A 19,750-nucleotide genomic window follows, 5' to 3' on the forward strand; every position below is an offset into this window, starting at 1 on the left:
GAGGTGGGAGCGAGCAAGCGAGCAAGTTGCTTGGCTAGTTGACTGTTTCTTCATTGCTCGTCGACATTCCTTTAGCTTCTGGAAAGTTAAGGGATTCTTCTGGGAAGCTCCGGAGTAAAACTCTCTACACTGACTCTCCATTTGCTTGGAGAACGATTCCCTCTTTTTCGATTCTTCCATTTTTCCGAACCAAATGAACAAGGGATAGCATGGGAAATAATAGGACAGACGGGGGTAAGCTTTTGGTGACCGAGGTAACCTTACTTGTTATTGGGAAAACGACAGGAAGAATATTTGCAGCAGCCCTTTAATCACTCGGCTGGAGAGCTTTGTACGCGTTTGCTGGATAGTTTGCTTTGATTACTTAAGACAGAAATCCCAGCTCAGGGAGATAAGGGTTCAGTTAGTTTTAATTCCAAGGAAATGTGTGGAAAGCTGGCAACTTAAGCCACTGTCTCCTGTGAACGAACAGCAGTAAACTGGCAGTAATAAGAGGACAACAGGAACGTTTCCTTTATATGATTGTTCCGAGAGTTGTTACCTATGTTAATGAATATGAGTCTGTAGTGGTAACAGTCTTCTCAATGAAATCCGTATTATGTGCAGCACCCTGTACTCTCATCTATAAGCCTTTAAAAGAATTCCTATTTTTTTAATTCCACTGGGGAGGATATTACTGCTTTGCACACATAAATTTAAGTATTTGTCAATCTTAAAAACCAGCAGTCTAGTTGGAATAAAAGCATCCAATCATTTATGAATAACTAGGCAGGAAGAAAGAAAGTGATTTGGCACTATGTCCTGGGCCCAAGTGTTAAGCAGCAGTGGTAGATTTTGGCATTAAAGAGAATCTGCCATTAAAAAAAGCGTGTGCACAAGGGGAGTTCTTCAGCTATGGGGTCTGCTTCATCTTTGGTTAATCCAATGGTCACTGTTGGGGAGGTGATTGAAGATCCATATGAGGGAGGGGGTGGTGAGGCCTGCGAAATTCCTGTTGAAGTAAAGCCCAAGGCCCGTCTTTTGCGTAGTTCTTTTCGACGGGTAGGTGCATCCCGACCTGGAGGCCTCATTGGCGCAAGCTTCAAATCTACTGCTTCTGTACAAGAGCTGGAATGCATGGCAGAGTATGAGCGCCTGAAAAAGGAATATGAGATCTTTCGCATTAGCAAGAACAATGAGGTGGCTGCCATGATGAAGAAAGAGACCAAGCTGGACAAAGAAAACAAACGCCTGAGGGCAGAACTTCAGGTATCTGCATGGGGCACTGACACCAGGACTGACAAAAAGAAGCTTTCCATTAAAATAGAAATCTGTGGCCATCTTTCTGTGTTGTAATTCTTACCAGACTCATCCAGAATAGCTAATAGTAATCGGATGCTAAAAGTTGTAGATAAACTGTATTTGGAATGCCATTTAAACCCTGGATTAAAAGATCAAATGTATTCAAATTACACTTTGGGGATTTAGGAAGAGCTTTGTGACATCTAACAAATTAACAGAGTGAATAAATGAATTTTTTCAGACCAGGAGTTAACAATGTCACTTTTTCCTCACCCCCAGGCACTTCAGAAAACATATCAGAAAATCCTCAGAGAAAAGGAAAGTGCTGTAGAGGCCAAATACCAAGCTATGGAAAGAGCGGCTACATTTGAACATGATCGTGACAAAGTCAGGAGGCAGTTCAAAGTAAATAATTCCATTTATTGACTTTGCAGGATAAATGAGGCGTAGCTGCATGTTTAGGAGAACCCTAAGCTTTGCTTAAGTATAAATATTATTTAGAAATAAAATTGTTGACGGTAGAATTCCTCTTCCTAAACAACCTAGGAAAGGACACATAGAATGTTTGGAACAGGAGAGTATCTTAGAAATCGAGATTGATGGCCTGTAACCTCGAGTAGGATCACTTTATATTAAAAATTATTGCAAGCCCCCTTGTTTCTACATATTTTCCTTTTATTTACACAAATTGATAGGTAATTGGGGTTCTGTTGCTTAAAACCTAGGGAGAAAGGCTAAACAATTGAAAAGGTATATTAATTTCATGCATAGAATACAATATTTTGATACACTTGCTCAGAATTTTCTTCATTTATAGATTTTCAGAGAAACCAAGGAAAATGAAATTCAGGATCTACTGAGGGCCAAGCGAGAGCTTGAAGCAAAACTTCAGAGGTTACAAGCTCAGGGTATCCAAATATTTGATCCTGAAGAATCAGATTCAGATGACAGCTGTACAGAAATTACTGGTATGAATTAAATTGCTTTTACCAGTTGCATAGAGATGTTTATTTATATAAATCTGTGCAGTGTAAACTGAAATAGACAAAAAAATTCTGTCAAAAAATCAAAATAACTTCTAAGCAATAACAATAGCTAAACTGATTTTTGCTTAATCCTTTAAACAAACCACTTCATTTTTTTGCTATTTTCAAATAGTGTCTTCTTCTTCCCTCCTTTCCATTTAAAAAACCATGACAATTGAACTTTCTTAATGCAAAGGCAGTACCTTGATATGGGCATATCATTTTTTTAAGATTAAAAACTGAAGAAACAAACTTGACAGTAATATTGAAGTAAGTTATCACTGGCGTTCGGGAAGATTTGTAGAGTTCCTACTTCTAGTCCATAACTCTGGAATTTCCTAAAGCACTTGGACATCCATGTAAATATTAATCAGATCTGGTCCAGTTTAGGATTTTCAAATCTTATTTCTGATTATGGTTGCCTGATTAGTAAGAATATTTGGGACAGGAGAGGAAGGCTTTCATAATATTCTGGAAACTTCCACCACCACCACCATAATAATATATTTACTAGAGCAGTGGTTCTCAACCTTTTTAATGCCGCGACCCCCAACCGGTTGTAAGTCGAGGACTAAACCGGTCGTAAGTCGAGGACTAAATCGGTCGTAAGTCGAGGACTACCCAACCGGTCGTAAGTCGAGGACTTTCCCTGCCCGGGAGTGCCACGCATGCGTGGTTCCGCCCCCTGCACCGGCCGAGGCGTAGCTGGCAAGCAGCAGAGACGGAGCAGGCCGACCACCAGCTGGCCCAGCTCAAGGGAGGTAAGGCACCCGCCGGAAAAGGGGAAAAAAATGGCGGACAGCCTTGCTTGGCAACCCCCGTGAAATGGTCGATCGACCCCAAATGGGGTCGTGACCCATAGGTTGAGAACCGCTGTACTAGAGAACAACTTTTTTTGTATCTTTCAGCTTCAGGCCAAAGTATATTTTATAATGACATGTTTTTTTAACTTCAACTCCATTAGTTTCCATTCAGAAAACTCCCTTTGCTTTCCTGTTCTTTGCTTCTGAAGAATAACTGTAGTTCTGATTAAGTTTAATTTGCTGAATTGGCCTTTGTTTACTTTATTTTAAGCTGCTGGAAGTCAGACAGAATATTGGATGGGAGGAGCCTTGGGAAGTGAGCCTTCCATGGGCAGCATGATGCAGCTTCAGCAGTCTTTTAGAGGACCTGAGTTTGCACATAGTTCCATAGATGTGGAAGGACCATTTGCAAATATCAATAGAGGTAAGCATTTGCTGCTCCTTGAAGCAAGAATGAAAGTAACAACAATAAGCCCTGCTGAAAGCCTAAACCTAAATATTGTAAAGTTCTAGGCTAGTGGAGTGTAAAGCTGGAATTCAAAAATATGTAGTGTTTCATCTGTAAAGATATTTAATGTTGGTAAAGAATTGATATTTGTATGAACCTGCTTTCTGTATCAGATCAAATCTTTCTTTATAGATGACTAGCAATATCAGGTAAGATGTAATCTGCTGACAGAATTTGTTCTTCTTATTATTTTTCTTTTTCTTTTAAAGCCAGTATGTCTGTGAAACTCATTTCTTTTAAAGCATAGTATCATTTTGTCCATAATTGGCACAGAATGTTTTCATTCTTCCCTTGTCTTCTAAGTGATCTTCATTTTTAAGCTATACGTATGAAATATTAAACCTGCAGTGAATAAAATTTGATAAAACATAGGAAGGAGTCTCAATCCAGCATAAACTCAAGCAAGTTTCTTGATCAGTAATTCTGAACTATATGTTTCTGCCTACTAATTATTAAAATTTAGCTGTGCTTATACATACAGAAATAATTTTCTTAAAAGTAAAGCCAATATTTGATAGTGTGTATATAACAAGCAGAAAACATTGTTATAGGAAATCTTTTAGAAGATACAGCTTTAGGCACTTTCTTAGCACCAGCACTTAGTGTGGAGAATGTGAGAAATGAGCCAAGAGACCCAGTTAACTAATAAAAGAGTGCAAAGAGTGCTATCTAATCAGCTTCCCGTTGTCTGAGCTACTTTTGGCTATGAAGTAATAAAAATCTTCTTTGCTCTCGCATACTACACAAAAAGGAAATAAATTGCTAGCATCTTCCCATGTTTGCAGTACATTTATTTGTAAAGTTTGCAAAAGAAAATCAGATTGCTATAATAGAAGCTGTGTGACAGAAGATGCACTGAAAACGTGTCAACAAAAGCACTGAAATTCTCCAAAGCTGCTTGTTGCCCTTGCCTCTATGAGTTGTGAAGGTGAAATGACAACATCTCAGCAATTTTTCAAACCCTTTCCCCAGCTGCTGTGACAGCATGTTGTTATGGCAGCTGAATTGGAAGAGCGAGAAGCAAATTCCAAGCACCATAATGCAAAGAGAAAAGGATGAACTGTAGGAATGGGACACTGAATCTCCATGAGTGGTTGGTAATGGGGAGAGGAGAAAGTTTGGCTTGATGTTCTTTATCTTTTGTTCTTTACAGATGATTGGGATGCAGCTGTTGCCAGTTTATTGCAAGTCACTCCTTTGTTTTCCCACTCTTTGTGGAGTAACACAATAAGAGTGTATCTCATTAGCACTGAAGAGACTCAGTTGGAAGTAGACATTTTCATAAAGGTGAGAAAACCCACACTGCACAATATGCTACTGATTATTATGTCTGTCTTTATGTCTCACATTCTGGTGACAGAAACCTACATATGCAGTTTTCTCCATATGGATGAGCAACTGGCCTAATTTTATAGAATTCATTGCAAGAGATAAGTTGAGTATGAAAACACTGGGTTTGTATAATAAGATTTAAGATTAATTCTTGGCATTTTGTAGTATAAAAAGTAACTGGGTTGGAATAACATTAAGGACAAGATTTTTCTCTGAAGTCTTAGAGAGGTATTGTCTGTTGAATAAATCTAGATATACCATTTTCCTTAGATAAAATGCTAAATGGATATTTTTAGATTTATGACACAATGGTAGCCATTTCAGTGGAAAAAACACAGTTTTATATATTCTCCCTACATATATTGAATTAGTAGCTGGTTCTATAATGCTACAGCAGTGATGGCGAACCTTTTAGAGACTGAGTGCCCAAACTGCAACCCAAAACCTACTTATGCATCGTCGAGTACCGGGTGGGTGTGGCCCATTGGGTGGGTGTGGCCCATTGGGTGGGCGTGGCTGCCGTGGTAACGGCAGACTGGGTGGGACTAAAAAGTTCAATCAATCAATTCCAATTTTGCAAGACCTTTTTTTCCCCCACGAGAAGTTGAAATTGACTGATTGAACCTTTTTTTTTTTTTTTTGCACATGGTGGCGGAGGCCTAAACCGGAAAAGTTTTATAAAACCCAGCTGAAGGCCTAGGACTGGGGCGACAGCGCGCGTGCCCACAGAGAAGGCTCTGAGTGCCGCCTCTAGCACCTGTGCCATAGGTTCGCCACCACTGTGCTATAACATTATTTGAATTTGGATTTGCTGAATATAAGAATTTCTCAATTATCTCAATTTCTCAACTCAATTATCAAAGATTTTGGTTATATTTTGTTTTCACTCCATCACCTAATTTATCAATGGCATCCTTAACTGCTGTTGATTTTTTTTTCAAATATTTTAAATTTTTCTTCAAATCAATTGTTAATGTTGTACAACAAGAATTGTGGATGTATTTTATAGAGAAATATTTCTAAATTTCTTTTTTTAAAACATATTTTATTGATTTTTTTAATATAAACATCTTGATATTTGGTAAACAGCATGTTGTCTGGGTTTATATTTACAAAGTAATCATTATCAATTAATTTCTATATTCCAAAATCCACATTGTAGCTTTGCTTGATTTTCTCGTCTTCCAATAATATTATCTTTGCAACCTAAATTAATACAATTCTTATTAATTTGATAAGTAACAATTAAATATAAAGGTTTTTCTAAAATTTCTACCAATAATAATCTCATCAATATCATGCTTCTTTTTTATCTGGTCATCTTGGTTGCCACGTCACAAATCCTGTTTACAATTATTATTTAAATTTATTTTCTCTACAATGTTCAAAACATTTCTACTGGTTAAAATTTTCCCAGAATTAATTACCTTATAGTATTTAAATCTATTTTCATATCTTAAAAAATAAGTAAGAAAAAGACACAAAAGAAAGACATAGAAAAAGAAAAGATGTGAGAGAGAAAAAAGAAAAAAGTAGAGGAAAGAAAAAGAAAATAAGAAAATAATATACTACTTAAAATACGTATCCCTCTTGAATTGGTATACACTTATTTCCAAATTCTTTGTTCTTTTTACCCATAATTAAACCTATGTTTAATCTTTAAATGTTCCATTTAATAAATCCAATCATCTAATCTTTTAACTATTCAAAACATTTTTCCCATTTTTAGTTATCCATTGGAATTTTCTTAAAATCAATTACATTTAAATCTCTAAAACATTTCCTTTATGTTAATCATCCCACACATTTTTATAGTTCTCATATTGAAAAACAAAAGAAAAAAATAAAAGAAAAAAATACTGTCTTACTTAGAGAGTTCATCCCTCTTAAACTAAAATCTTTCAATTTCTTCAACCATATTTAAACAAGTGTTTAATTTTTAAATATTCCCTCTGATACATCCCATTATCTAATTCCTCAATTCTCACTTTAGCCCTCTTCTTTTGCCAAGCATCTCTCCCAATCAATATATTCCGTTGCATCAAAGAGTCTTTCCATAATCTTGTAAATGTTGTTGTGGATATAGTAGACAAATCAAACATGATGTCTTTGTAAAAAGATTTTGCCCCTTCATATTCATTGAAGATTTCTCTCATCATCCCTTGTCTCCCCATTTCTTGTGGTACTCCCAACGGCTCAGCAATCCATTTTGTCAAATCTTTTTCCTTATTCTCAAATTTACTTTGTGATCTTAGAGTTATCTTTTCAATGTTCAATGATTCTTGTAAGTCCTTCTCCACTTGAGTCTCCACTAGCTTATGTTCAGTTGTCTGCTTTACATGATCTCTCTCATTTTTTGTTTTCTGATCATTTGATTGTTGTGATGTTAAATTGAGAATGCATTCATTTAAATTTTCAAATTCATTTTTAATTTCCTTATGGTTTGAAGTTAATATCATTTGCATTTGTTGTAACAGAACAAACTTTTCCTCCTGGTAAGTATTTATTTTTTCTTGGTATGTTCTTTCTGCAGATCTCTGATGCTCCATAGTGACCAAAAGTCGTTTCTCTGCCAATCACTTTAAACTTGCAATTTAAAAAATATTTATAATCCTGGAAGGTCAATTTTTTCTAAGTTTTGTAGTTCTCATTTTGTAGATAGTCCAGCTGTTCTTTGTTTAATCAATACCTTGAAGGTCACGATAACAGACTTCTCTTTTTGGACTGTATATTTAGGGCAGTATTTTCATCCACCACTAGATGTCAGCACCAGTCCATCTTTCAGTTTTTCCCCCCGTAAACTTAATTCGCTGCTTCCGTTTAGATGAGGGTGAAACAAAGACCCCCCCCCTCACTTTCGGAGAATTTTTAGTGCTGGGGTTTTTTTTTCCCCTCAGGAAATCAGTCAGGTAGGAGAGAGAAAATCAATATTCTTAACCAGTTCAGTCACGCTGTTTACAATCACACTTAGTTTAGTGCTTTTTGGCTTCGGCTGCATGTAGCTTGGGCTAGATTCATGAATGATGCCAGCCTTTCTTCTGCCGGTTTTTGGAGAGCTTTCCCCAGACATCCGGATTGACGGCCGTCTCCCCAGGATTGATGGGGCTTCCCTCCTTCCTTGCCACCTCTCTGGGGAGGCTTTTGGCCCATTTAGGGTCCCCAAACAGAAAGAAATCAGCCTTAGGGCGTGGAGCCTGCAATCCCTTGGCTGTTGCGCTAAACTGCACAGAACCGGAAGCCAGAAATATTTCTAAATTTCATTAACGTTTATTGTGTAAGTCATAGGCCACACCTGTAGCAAGAAAAATGTTCTCTGTCAAATATTCTGGTCTCAAATGGATCTATAGTACCAAATGTTTTCCCTTATTATCAAACCACTTATCAGAAAGTCTTACCAAATTTCAAGGGATGGTTATAAATCCCTTCCTTCAGCACCATTGTAACTTTGAACAGTCAAGAGCTATAAAACGATATAAAAATATCGTTGAATGATCTTTATGTAATTTCAACAAATGTCCATTAGTAATTTCATCAATTTTTGTCTTAATACTATTCCCCCCCGAAAATAAGCCCTACCCCAAAAATAAGCCCTATCCCGAAAATAAGTCCTACTTTTTGGGCAAGGCGCAAGACTAAAAATCAAGCTAGGGGGTGGGGGTGGAGCTACCCTATGTGCCCCGTACCTGCTTACCGTTGTAGCCAGGCCTCCCACAGTCTGTCACCCTCCTTGCCTAGCCACCCACTTCTGTGGCTGCCGCTTGTGCATGTGCGTCACTACTGGCCTCCATTTTGTCATCAGAGGCCTTCAGGAAATGCCACTGCAGCTGAGAATGGAGCTCCGATTGACAGGTGCAGTGCCCCCCGTCCTCCATTTTGCCATCAGAGGTCTTCAGGAAAGGTCTCTGCTACAAAGGCATTTCCTGAAGACCCCTGATGGCGAAATGGAGGCTGGGGGCAACGCGCTTGCACAAGCGGCCACAGAAGAAGTGAGCTGGCAGGGTGGGACTGTCAGTGCCGCCGCTGCAAGGTGAGACCGTGGAAAAGGCATTCCCTGAAAATAAGACCTGGTGCCTCTTTTGCAGGCAAAAAAATAAAAAATAAGACTGGGTCTTATTTTTGGGGAAACCTAGTAGGAATACTTTAGAGAAGTTTAGTTTGATGTAGCGATTGACGTATCAGGCTATAAATCATGAGTTCATGAGCTCTCTTCTGCTTTGGGCAAAAAGCCACCTGAGTGACCTTGGACCAATCACTTTCTCTCAGCCCACGAAAGGAAGCAATGGTAAATCACTTCTGAAAAAATATTGCTAAGAAAACCTCAGGGACTTGTTTAGGCAGTCTTGAAGAATCAGACAAAACAAAGGAATACTTGGGACATGTTTGAACATATTTTAGTGCATTTGGCAATCTTTAAGTCAATTTAAATGTTCTCGTTATGATGGGTAATGGGCTTGTGTGTTGTTACCCAAAGAAGAACCATTTTTACCCAATTTTTGGATAATTTACCTTGGTTTGGGAAGCATTGATCTACAGTATTTATGATTTAAAATTCAAATCTCATATTCATATGACTTGATATTTTCAGAAAGCTTTTCAGTAATAGGAAGGTCTAACTCTTCTGGACTAAACTGCTGCCTTTAATATAAATACAACTGAGTATAACAATCAAAATAGGTAATCCTGCTCTGGGTACTAACTGATTACATTGGGTGAATACAAGTACATTGAGCAATACAATTGCTCAAAAGATCCTGGATTTTTTCTTCTAAAAAGATCTGCTTGGGTCTATTATAGTGTGTTTTTATGTACTAATGAAAATATGGCTGTTTCATGCAGTGCTATTTATTCTTAGTATTTGGTCTGAAATTGTTGTTCTCATTATGTTTTGGTAATAATGCTTATTTCTCTGGTTGTAATTGTTATATTTTATTTTGTAATGCATTTAAATTTTGTCTTTGAATTTAGGGAGGCTTTTAATTTTTTTATATGAACCAATTTGAAAGATCTGCTATGGAAAAGGCAATCTTTGGGGATGCTTTTGATATGTACAAATTATCAGTTGCTGCTAGTAAATTACAAGATCCAGTGTAAACAGACTGAAAAAAAGTAGGGACTTTTCCTGGATCCAGAGTAATTATTAGGTTTAATCATGCAATAATAATAATACTTTGAGAATAATTTGTGGTCAGAAGTAAGTATAATTCTCAGCTATAGTTTATATTAACCCCAGTTTATTATAGAAATACGGTATATATATATATAGTTTATTTAGCTTTGGTTTAGAATGATGTGCAAATCCAGTTTTCTGATCTGTAAACTATACAAATTTGCTTTATGGTTTATAGCTTAGCTTTATATATGAAGCAGTTTTTGTTTTATTTTTTTCTTAAATTTCAGAAATATTCTCCAAAACTTCAGAAATATTGTGAGACAATGGAGTATTTTTTTCAAGTTGTCTATTTTCCAGTAGAAAATGAGAGTTGTTTACATGCTGTAAGGAAATGGGAAATTGAGAAAAGTTCTCTAACAATTTTGTTTTTACATTTAAGTCTACCAAGGTGAGTTAATAAAATAATATTATTTTAATAATAAAAAACATAAACAGAAAGAGTAATTTTGAATGTTTTTTGGAAGAAAAGTAGAGGAATATTTTAAAGAAAGATATCCAGGTAAAAGAGAACATTATTGAATTACATTTCAATAAATACCTGGGACATAGTTTTAAATACACTCAAATTATTGACATTTTCTGATAAAAGTTGTCTGCAGTTTTTCTGAATATCAAGATCTATAGTAATGAAAATGTGCAACCTTTTATTCTATACATTTTAATAATTTCAATATGTTAAAAACAGCCATGTTCTTTGCATATTCTAATCAAAGTGTATTTAGTTACTTGATTTTATATGTAGAAAGGACGCCAAATGAAGCTTCCAATAAAAGATTTTAAAATAAATTTATCTTAAAAGACCAGTGATTGCTGAATGAAAACAAAATGTAATGAATAATACAGAAAAAATCCTTCCCCCAATCAAACAAAGTTGTTCATATCAGAAATGAAGATTTAGTTGACTCCAGAACAGTTTTGCTTGGAACATGTTCTCACAATGCTCTAAAATGAGCATTAAGATTGGACAAGTTTAGTTTTAGCCTTGCGCTCAAAACAGCAGGCAAACCCTTGCCAAAATAACTTTCTGCCATAATGGCCATTTCCACATAGGGAATCTGTATTCCATTCCATTTGTATTTGGCAACTGAACCGATAAATGTTTAGCTCACCTGCAGTGTATCTAAAACCCAAATGATGCTGCTGCTGCTGTTTCTTCTTCCTCCTCCTCCTCCTCCTCCTCTTCCTTTGCAATGATGCAGCTCTGCAGCTTCATGGCAGGAACTTTTGCCTCTTCCTGCTCCTGATTCCTGAACTTTAGTTTTCATAGCACTCTACTGCAGTGGTTCTCAACCTGTGGGTCGGGACCCCATTTGGGGTCGATCGACCATTTCACGGGGGTCGCCAAGCAAGGCTGTCTGCCATTTTTTTTGTCTGCCATTTTTTTTGTCCGCCATTTTTTTCCCCTTTTCCGGTGGGTGCCTTACCTCCCTTGGGCTGGGCCAGCTGGTGGTCGGCCTGCTCCGTCTCTGCTGCTTGCCAGCTACGCCTCGGCCGGTGCAGGGGGCGGAACCACGCATGCACGGCGCTCCCGGGCAGGGAAAGTCCTTGATTTACGACCGATTGGGTAGTCCTCGACCTACGACCGGTTTAGTCCTCGACCTACGACCGGTTTAGTCCTTGACTTACGACCGGTTGGGGTCGCGGCATTAAAAAGGTTGAGAACCACTGCTCTACTGTATTAAACATTAAGAAGAAATTGGGCAACCATTTGTTTGAAATGGTATACGGTTTCCTGCCAGAGCAGGGGATTGGACTGATCTGCAAGGTCCCTTCTAACTCTGTTATTCTGTTATTCATACATTCTAAAGAAGAAAAGTAGTTTAATGACTTCATCACTTCATTTAGAAATATTTTGTATAGAACCAAAACAGTACTTGCCATCTTGTTAATTTTTCTTTAAAACACAGCCAGAATTGGTCTGGCTTTTTTGTCCCTTTGCAGATGCAACTATAGCTGTAAGAGTACTGGGTTCCCTGGTTCTCTGTTTCTTTTGGTACAGCACCAGTTGACTTCAAAATGCCAGATAGCTGTGTAGATTTAGCTGTACCTTATAAATTGGAGCAAGAATTTGGGTTTTATTTCTGTCTCTTATGAGAGAAGTGAGACTTCTATCTTTATTCACCCCCTCACTGTCAATCTTCAGCATCTTGTTAAGGTACTTACCCATACCTTAACATATCCATAGGCATTATTTATATTGCATCTTTTTGTCTTTTCCACTCCAGACAGTGCAACAACAACAACAACAACAACAAAACCCTGGTTGCAGAATTGTCAGCATGCTTTCTTGTCTCAATCAGTGCTAACAAGCTGTTAAATTCAACAAAGAAAATTATGGCTTGGCAACCTAATATAATTTTTTTTAATTCTTAAAAGAAGCAAATGTGCAATATATGTTTTGGAAATGTAGAGTAGGTTTCCTAGCAATTCATTTTCCTTTTTGCATGAAATTATTATTATTTTACTTTCCTATTGATTTGGAGAAGTTAGGAATGGAAACAGTGCTGTGCAATACTGTCTTGCTCAGAAATTTCCCACCATAGTTTTCTATGAAAAGGGCTTTTTCTGTGGGGATATTTTCAACCATCATAGTAGGCATAATCTAAATCAGGCAGTCAAAGCTAGATCTGAAGCACAAGTAGATCTCATATGGATAACTGAAAAATGAAAGTGAAGGTTCTGTATATAGTCCGTGACATCTTTGATAGGATTGGGCAAAGACTTCTGAAATCCTGAATACCACTGTCTTGATGGGCAATACTGAACAAAGTGTTCGCACCCTGTTATATGGCATCGTTGTAAATTTTGTACTTTTATCATATTCATGATTGATGATCTGATGCAATTCCTATGTGAGAAATGTGAGAAAACATATTTGGGGGAGACATTCAACTTTATGCAGTTTAAGGTAAGAATGGGGGATCCTATGAAGTTTTAAATTGCTGTTGAACTTAAATGATCTGGCTATCCTTTTAGCTTTATTCTTTGTAAAATTAATATTTATAGTAGTTATTTGTAGAGTAGATAAACTTTTGTCCTTGGTTTTTAGAAATGCTTGATGTTTGACCATTTTGATTGGAGCTTTTAGAAAAATACAATCTTCGGCTAACACTGATTACTGCAGCAAAGTATTATAGCACAAGAATGCTGATTTCTAATCTAGGTATCTACTGGATGAGTGTGAAGAAGCCTTTTTGAAAAATCCTGAAGGAAAACCTCGGCTCATTTACCACCGGCTAGAAGATGGTCAAGTCAGTTCAGATTCTGTGCAGCAATTAATTGAGCAAGTTCATTTTGTGAACAAAGCAAAGGTAATGAGGCAAAACACCTACATTTACTGTGATTGGTACCTTTTTGTTTATGTAATATAGTTGTAACAGATGGTATTAACAGGATTTGCAGATTACCCTATTTGTTTGTTTGTTTATTTTGTTTTATCATAAAAGGTAAAATACAAAACAGAAAAACACAAAATGAAATAAAACAAAAGCATACATTCAGGAGTAACAACACAAACACAAAAGAGGTGTACAAAAAAAGAGAGAAAAAGGTGATCCAAATACCAAATAAATTTAGCACTTAACATATAGAATACACCATGACGGTGCTAAAAAAAATGAAAAAAACAATAAATTCTCATCCCCTTTTACACACACACACACACACACACACACACACACACACACACACACACACGAAAAGCAGTCAACAGGTTAAGCTAAACATTACACTAATCTTCAAATCCCTCTGTTAATCATCTTTTGTTGTATTTAGTGCATAAAAAGTCCACAAGCAATTTCCAGTCTCTTTTAAAGCTGTCAAATCCATTATCTCTAATCAAAGCAGTTAATTTCGCAATCTCTGCTAATTCAGTCAATTTCAAAATCCATTCTTCAACAGTTGACATCCCTTTTTCTTTCCAGTGTTTGGCAAGTACAATCCTCGCAGCTGTCACAATATAAAGGAATAGCATCCCAAAGGGTTTTTCAGTTGGTTTGTTCATCATACCTAAACAAAATATTCATTAATATTTGTATCTTAAATATTTTCTGCATTGTCATTGTTACATTTAATCCACGTGATAAAATGAGCCTGGATTTTGACTATATTTCCAGCACTTATTAGAAATTCCTTTATACATTTTCGCTAGTCTATCTGGTGGTCAAATACCTATGATACATCATTTTATAAAAAAATTCTTTCAAGATATAATTTAATGTAAATTTTCATCCAGATTACCCTTTTTATTCATACTGAATGTAGAATGCTGCCTCTAGAAAGCTAAAGGTATATAGTTCATAACTGAATGTCCATCATTGTGGAGTATCAAACTCCTACATTACAGGAAATTTATTAGGGGAAATGTAGTGGTACAATGATCAATTTATCTAATAAGCAGGTATGTACTAATCAAATGTGTTTAGTTTATGCTTTTAAAAAGTACTTTACATTGATTTAGAGAATAAAGATATCTTGAACTGTTTTTTCTGGGCATCTCTACAATCTTTTGATTTTTGTGTTTAAGTATCATAGGCTTCATTCAGGCTTTTTATATGTATTTGTTGTTTGCATTAAGAACCTGGCCTTCATCAGAAATATGTAAATTTTGTTGAATATAAAACTAGCCTTATAAATCTTTCTGTTATTAAAGCTTGTCTGTTATAAGATGACCTAATCTTTTAATAATGATTTCTTTCTTTTCCCCTAAGATCATCAACCACATGGGAGGATTAGAGGAAGGAGCATATGAAGTATATAGTTATGTGGAAAAGATTATAAAGCAGGTATTATCTTGCACTGAAGATTATGTGGATGATGGAAAAGCAGCATATAAATGTTCTAATTCTTTTTTAATTGTAACACATTGATTCTGTTTTCATAAGTCAGAACATTTAATTATGGCTTTGAACTTTACATCTAAAATGCTTTAAATATTCATATAAAGCATGAATAGGATGAAAGTGTTTGCAAATTCAAATACCATGTCAGGATAATTATCTAAAAAGCAGCTTATGCTAAATACTTATTGGCTGGTTTATACTGTCTGATGTTTGACTAGATCACTTTAATATTTATCTTTCAAAAAAACGAGTATCTGCCAATATTCTGAAAGTATCTAGTTTATCTACATGTCATTTACGATGCAGGGTTTTTTTTCCTGTAGATTTAAAAATATTTATAACCTAATGCTTTAATTTCTGGGATAGCATAATATAGTGTTAAAATACAGAATTTTCTGTTCCAGAAATATGTGAGATGACAGCTAAGGTAATCCTTTGTTAATTTTGGCTTTTGTTACTATTGAATTAAATAAGAACATAAAGCGACTCTGTTGTATGGATGGTACAACAGTTCCAGACTGAGCTACATACAGTATATAGTCTACTCTGTGGTATACTTGTTAAAAGAGGGAGGATACTATGTAGGTCATCTTATTAACTGAATCAGACCAAAATTCTTTTTTTCTCTCTCCAAAATTTGGAAGTTCCACAATGTTCTTATATGTGAACAAATTGCGAAGATCCTTTTTTCATGCCGGAGAGGAAACCAGAGCCTGAAATACTGTCTTTTAGAAACTGCCCTTAAAGAAGACTCATGATGGTTTCATAGGATTTGCTTCTATTCTTATACAGGATATATTGGGCTGTGAAGTTTCACATATAGAGACGAAAGATGTAACTGATAATGATGACTCTTCAGTTCCCGAAGAAGAAATGTTTGGAGATGTCCTATGGGATGCACATGATGAACAAGAACAAATGGAGGCTTTCCAGCAGGCATCTAATTCAGCATGTGAGCTAGGATTTGACAAAGTAAGTTCATTCCCTCTCCAGGAAAGAAATGCATACATGTTTGTGGGTTTTTCCTTTTTCATTGTTGAAAAGATAGGAAAAAAACAGATTTGAGAATAGCCTTGGAGGCTTTCAGGTCTTAGATAGATGCCAGACTTGGTTTGGGAATTGATGTTATTAATTTTGTATTTAAAATTGGTGGATGTGGTTCCTGTTTCTCTCTTTGGGAATAAAATGCTATGTTATGATTCTAGTTTTAGCATCTGACTACTGAGATAATGCAAAATACCTCATTGGACAGCAATAGATTATGCAGATTTAATTTCAAGCCTCTGTGCTGAAACTTTCTAGAATAAAAAGCACACTGGTATTAGCACAATTTGTATTTATGGACCACAGTTGAAAAGGGCACAGGTTGCATAATATTAATTTATTAGTGTATCTTCCTTCTGTTTATTTTAAGTTGCTTGACATTTGGAGCCACCATGCAGAACCTATGAGGAATCCATCAACTTGACAAGTCCTTGATTACATTGATTTTTTTAGACAATATATATTTTTAGCAAGTTGGTACATTTTTAGCAAGTTGACAAATTTAAGCATGCTTATAATAAAATATTTTCCATTAAAATGAGCATGATCTGATTCCAAATTAAGGGACTTGAAGCCCCATTGATTTTTGGGATTTAAATTGAACTGAGTTTCTTTGTGTGATATCATATTGTAGCAATCTACTGTTGTCTTTCAAACACAGTGACAGTGAGCCTTACAGACAATCATTCATCATTTTTATATGGGAATAACTCCATATACAGAATATGGGTATTTCTTGGTTTCTGTAGATCCGTTCCCTTTGTAAGTTGTTGACACAATGGAAGATAGGTATAGCAAGAAGGATGATTAAGGGTGTAAAGATATTTGAATGTATGCAGGTAGTTCTGGACTTTCAACAGTTTAGTGATTATTCTAAGTTAAAACAGCACTGAAAAAATGGACTTATGACCATTTTTCACACAACTGTTGTAGCATCTCCATGGCCATATGATCAAAATTCAGACGCTTGCCACAGCTGACTCTTATTTAATGACGATGGGATCATGTCCCGGGATCATGTGATTGCCTTTTGTAATCTTCTGACAAGCAAAGTCAATGGGAAAACCAGATTCACTTAACAACCATATTATTAACTTAACAATTGCAGGGATTCACTTAACAATTGTGGCAAGAAAAGTTGTAAAATGGGGCAAAACTCACTTAACAAAGGTCTCACTTAGCACAGAAATTAGGGCTCAGTTGTGGTTGTAAGTTGAGGACTGTCTATATTTAAATCTAGTGGGACCAAGGCCTTCTCTGTGGTAGCTTCCTCTCTGAAACATCCCCACAGAAATAAGATTGGTCCTCACTTTGAAACTCTTTCACAACTGACCCTGAAGACCTGATTTTGCCAACGAGCATGGGAAACCTAGAGTGGGATGTAGCCCTTCAAGTGGCTTATTTGATTGACTTTGTCACCATGGGGTAGGGGTGGATTATTGCTTTTTATTGTTATTTATTTATTGGGATTTTATCTTTGTAAGATGCCCAGCTGTCCACCATTGGTAGTGAGTTGGGTGGCCATATACATTTTCTTAAATAAACAAATATTTGAAGAAAAAAATTGAAGACAATAATGATTCCAAAATGGAGAACCGAAACTAATAATTAACATATTAGTGTTTTAAGCCATTTGATGCTATGGTTAATGTTTAGAATGTACTAATGCAGTATTCGTATGCATTTATGTGAAGTTGGTTTACATTGGTAGTGTTGAATTTAAGCTATTAGTTATAGAAGTTTTATTTGTTCTGTGTATATATTCATTTTTTTGTCATTAATCTTTCACTTACAGGGGAAACAAGCTTACATTGTTTAGCTAATTTCATGTGTAAGACTAAACCAGAATTTTTAAGTTAAACCTTCCTTGGCTGACAACTCATAGTTACCTGATTTACATAGAATGCTACCTTATAAACAGTAGCATTCTATGTAACAGCATATCACACTGTCATACAATTAAACTTCATTGTTTTCTTAATCCTGGGTACAGTATATTCTTCTTTCTCTTTATCAAGTAATGATAAAACAAAGTAAATTTATGAAAACCAAGTAGAAAATTTGTATCTCTTACCATAGTTTTTCCCAATTTAAGGGTGACAAAATAGTTGGCAGCTTTTCATAATAGAATTTATTAATTGGAAGAGATCTCACAGGTGGTCTAGTCCAGTCCCCCGCTCAGTGCAAGAAATCACTAAGCCATCTGTGATAGGTGGCTATCACTCCCTATTGGCAAATTTCTCGTGCTATTTTTCCTGCAGGCTGTTCAATTGCTTAAGAGCCCTTAACATAGGAATATTTTTCCTAGTATTCAGATTTAACCTTTTCTTTTAATGTCAGTGTGTTGGTCCTTGTCTTGGACTTAGTTTAACAGAGAATATATCTTGACTCTTCTTGAATATGATAGCATTTAAATATTTTTATGTTGCTATAATACTTCATACTAATGTTCTGTTTTATTCTATTTATTTAACTATTGTTTACACACTGGTAATTCTCCTTTGACGTCACTCCAGTTAATGGGGTATCTGGAGATCTGTAATAATACACATCTGGAGAAGTGTAATAATTCTGAGTTCCTATCAGTCTATTAAGAGTTTGTATTTATTTTAATGGAACAATTAATCTGTTTTGTGTATTTATTTATTTTGTGAATTACTTGGGATTCAGGTTGGGCAGTGTATAGATTTCTTAAATGAATAAATGAAAATGAATGTGCAGCTTGATCAGCACCGAACACAATGCAACTATTACCTTTTATATTCACATGTAATATATCTGTTAATGTATATTATAACTGCATTGGCCTAACATGTTTATTGATGGCCAACTAATGATCCACTCTTAGGTCTTTCTCACATTGTATGCTGCCAAGCCAACTCTCCCCAATTCTGTATTTATTCGATTTTCCATTCTTAGAGAAAAGTTTTATTCTATTTCTTTTAAGGTTTTTTGTTTTCCTAAGAACATATGGTCAAGGATATAAAAAAGATCCATATATAAAAAAGAAGAAGAATACAGCCAAACTAATAATTATAAGTAGAAATATTGCCTGAAGTATATCAACTACACAGCATCGTGCTTACCTCCAGAGCTTCTGAGAAGAATCACTTTTGTATTTCAAGGACATAATACAAGCTTTTGTTATTTTGTATGTGATAGGCAGAACAACACTTGCCATATATATCTAGGCAAGGGCAGGAACATTTTTCGTAAGTAATCAAACAAAGACAAAATCATACTTAAGAAATGAAAATAATAAAAGAAAATTCTGTCAAACCTCTGCAGGTAACAAGGGCAAATCCATTCTTACGAACCACCTCCACAAGGCCATCACTATGCTTGCATAATGGTGAGACTGAGCAGAAAGGATAAACTATTAGGTAGTTGCCATATTGTATGAAAATATTAAATCAAAAGCAACAAATCACATAGACTGTAGCTATAGTCTATAAAGGTGGTCTCAATGTTAATTACCTGATTGTATATCAATGGCATATTTTTATATTACTCCCATATTTTTATAAAAACAAAAATAACATTGGAGTTATTATTATTATTATTACTTTAATTTATACCCCGCCCTTCTCCCGAGGGACTCAGGGCGGCTTACAGGTAAATAAAAACAGAGCTATACAATAAATATTTAAAAGCCAAATTAAAATATATATTAATTAACCTGTATTAGAAAAATTATAAAATCCCTTTAAAATCCCTATAAAATCCCCCCCTAGGCCAATCCCGCT

At 35.7% G+C, this 19,750-nt stretch overlaps 1 protein-coding gene across 1 annotated transcript in view; it reads left to right on the plus strand.

The window, feature by feature from the left end:
• The first annotated feature begins 647 nt into the window (after positions 1–647).
• The window catches only part of NPHP3 (nephrocystin 3), a 49,956-nt gene continuing 30,853 nt past the window's right edge, over positions 648–19,750 (plus strand). Inside the window, exons 1-9 of the mRNA XM_015823090.1 lie at positions 648–1,248; positions 1,561–1,686; positions 2,099–2,249; positions 3,381–3,533; positions 4,771–4,904; positions 10,347–10,507; positions 13,283–13,430; positions 14,829–14,903; positions 15,753–15,932. Of these exons, the coding sequence (XP_015678576.1) occupies positions 895–1,248; positions 1,561–1,686; positions 2,099–2,249; positions 3,381–3,533; positions 4,771–4,904; positions 10,347–10,507; positions 13,283–13,430; positions 14,829–14,903; positions 15,753–15,932 (1,482 nt within the window). The 5' untranslated portion in view covers positions 648–894. The remainder of the gene's footprint in view (positions 1,249–1,560; positions 1,687–2,098; positions 2,250–3,380; positions 3,534–4,770; positions 4,905–10,346; positions 10,508–13,282; positions 13,431–14,828; positions 14,904–15,752; positions 15,933–19,750) is intronic.

Source organism: Protobothrops mucrosquamatus, unplaced genomic scaffold, assembly GCF_001527695.2.
Source record: "Protobothrops mucrosquamatus isolate PMUCROS unplaced genomic scaffold, P.Mucros_1.0 scaffold_177, whole genome shotgun sequence".
Classification (NCBI taxonomy): domain Eukaryota; kingdom Metazoa; phylum Chordata; class Lepidosauria; order Squamata; family Viperidae; genus Protobothrops; species Protobothrops mucrosquamatus.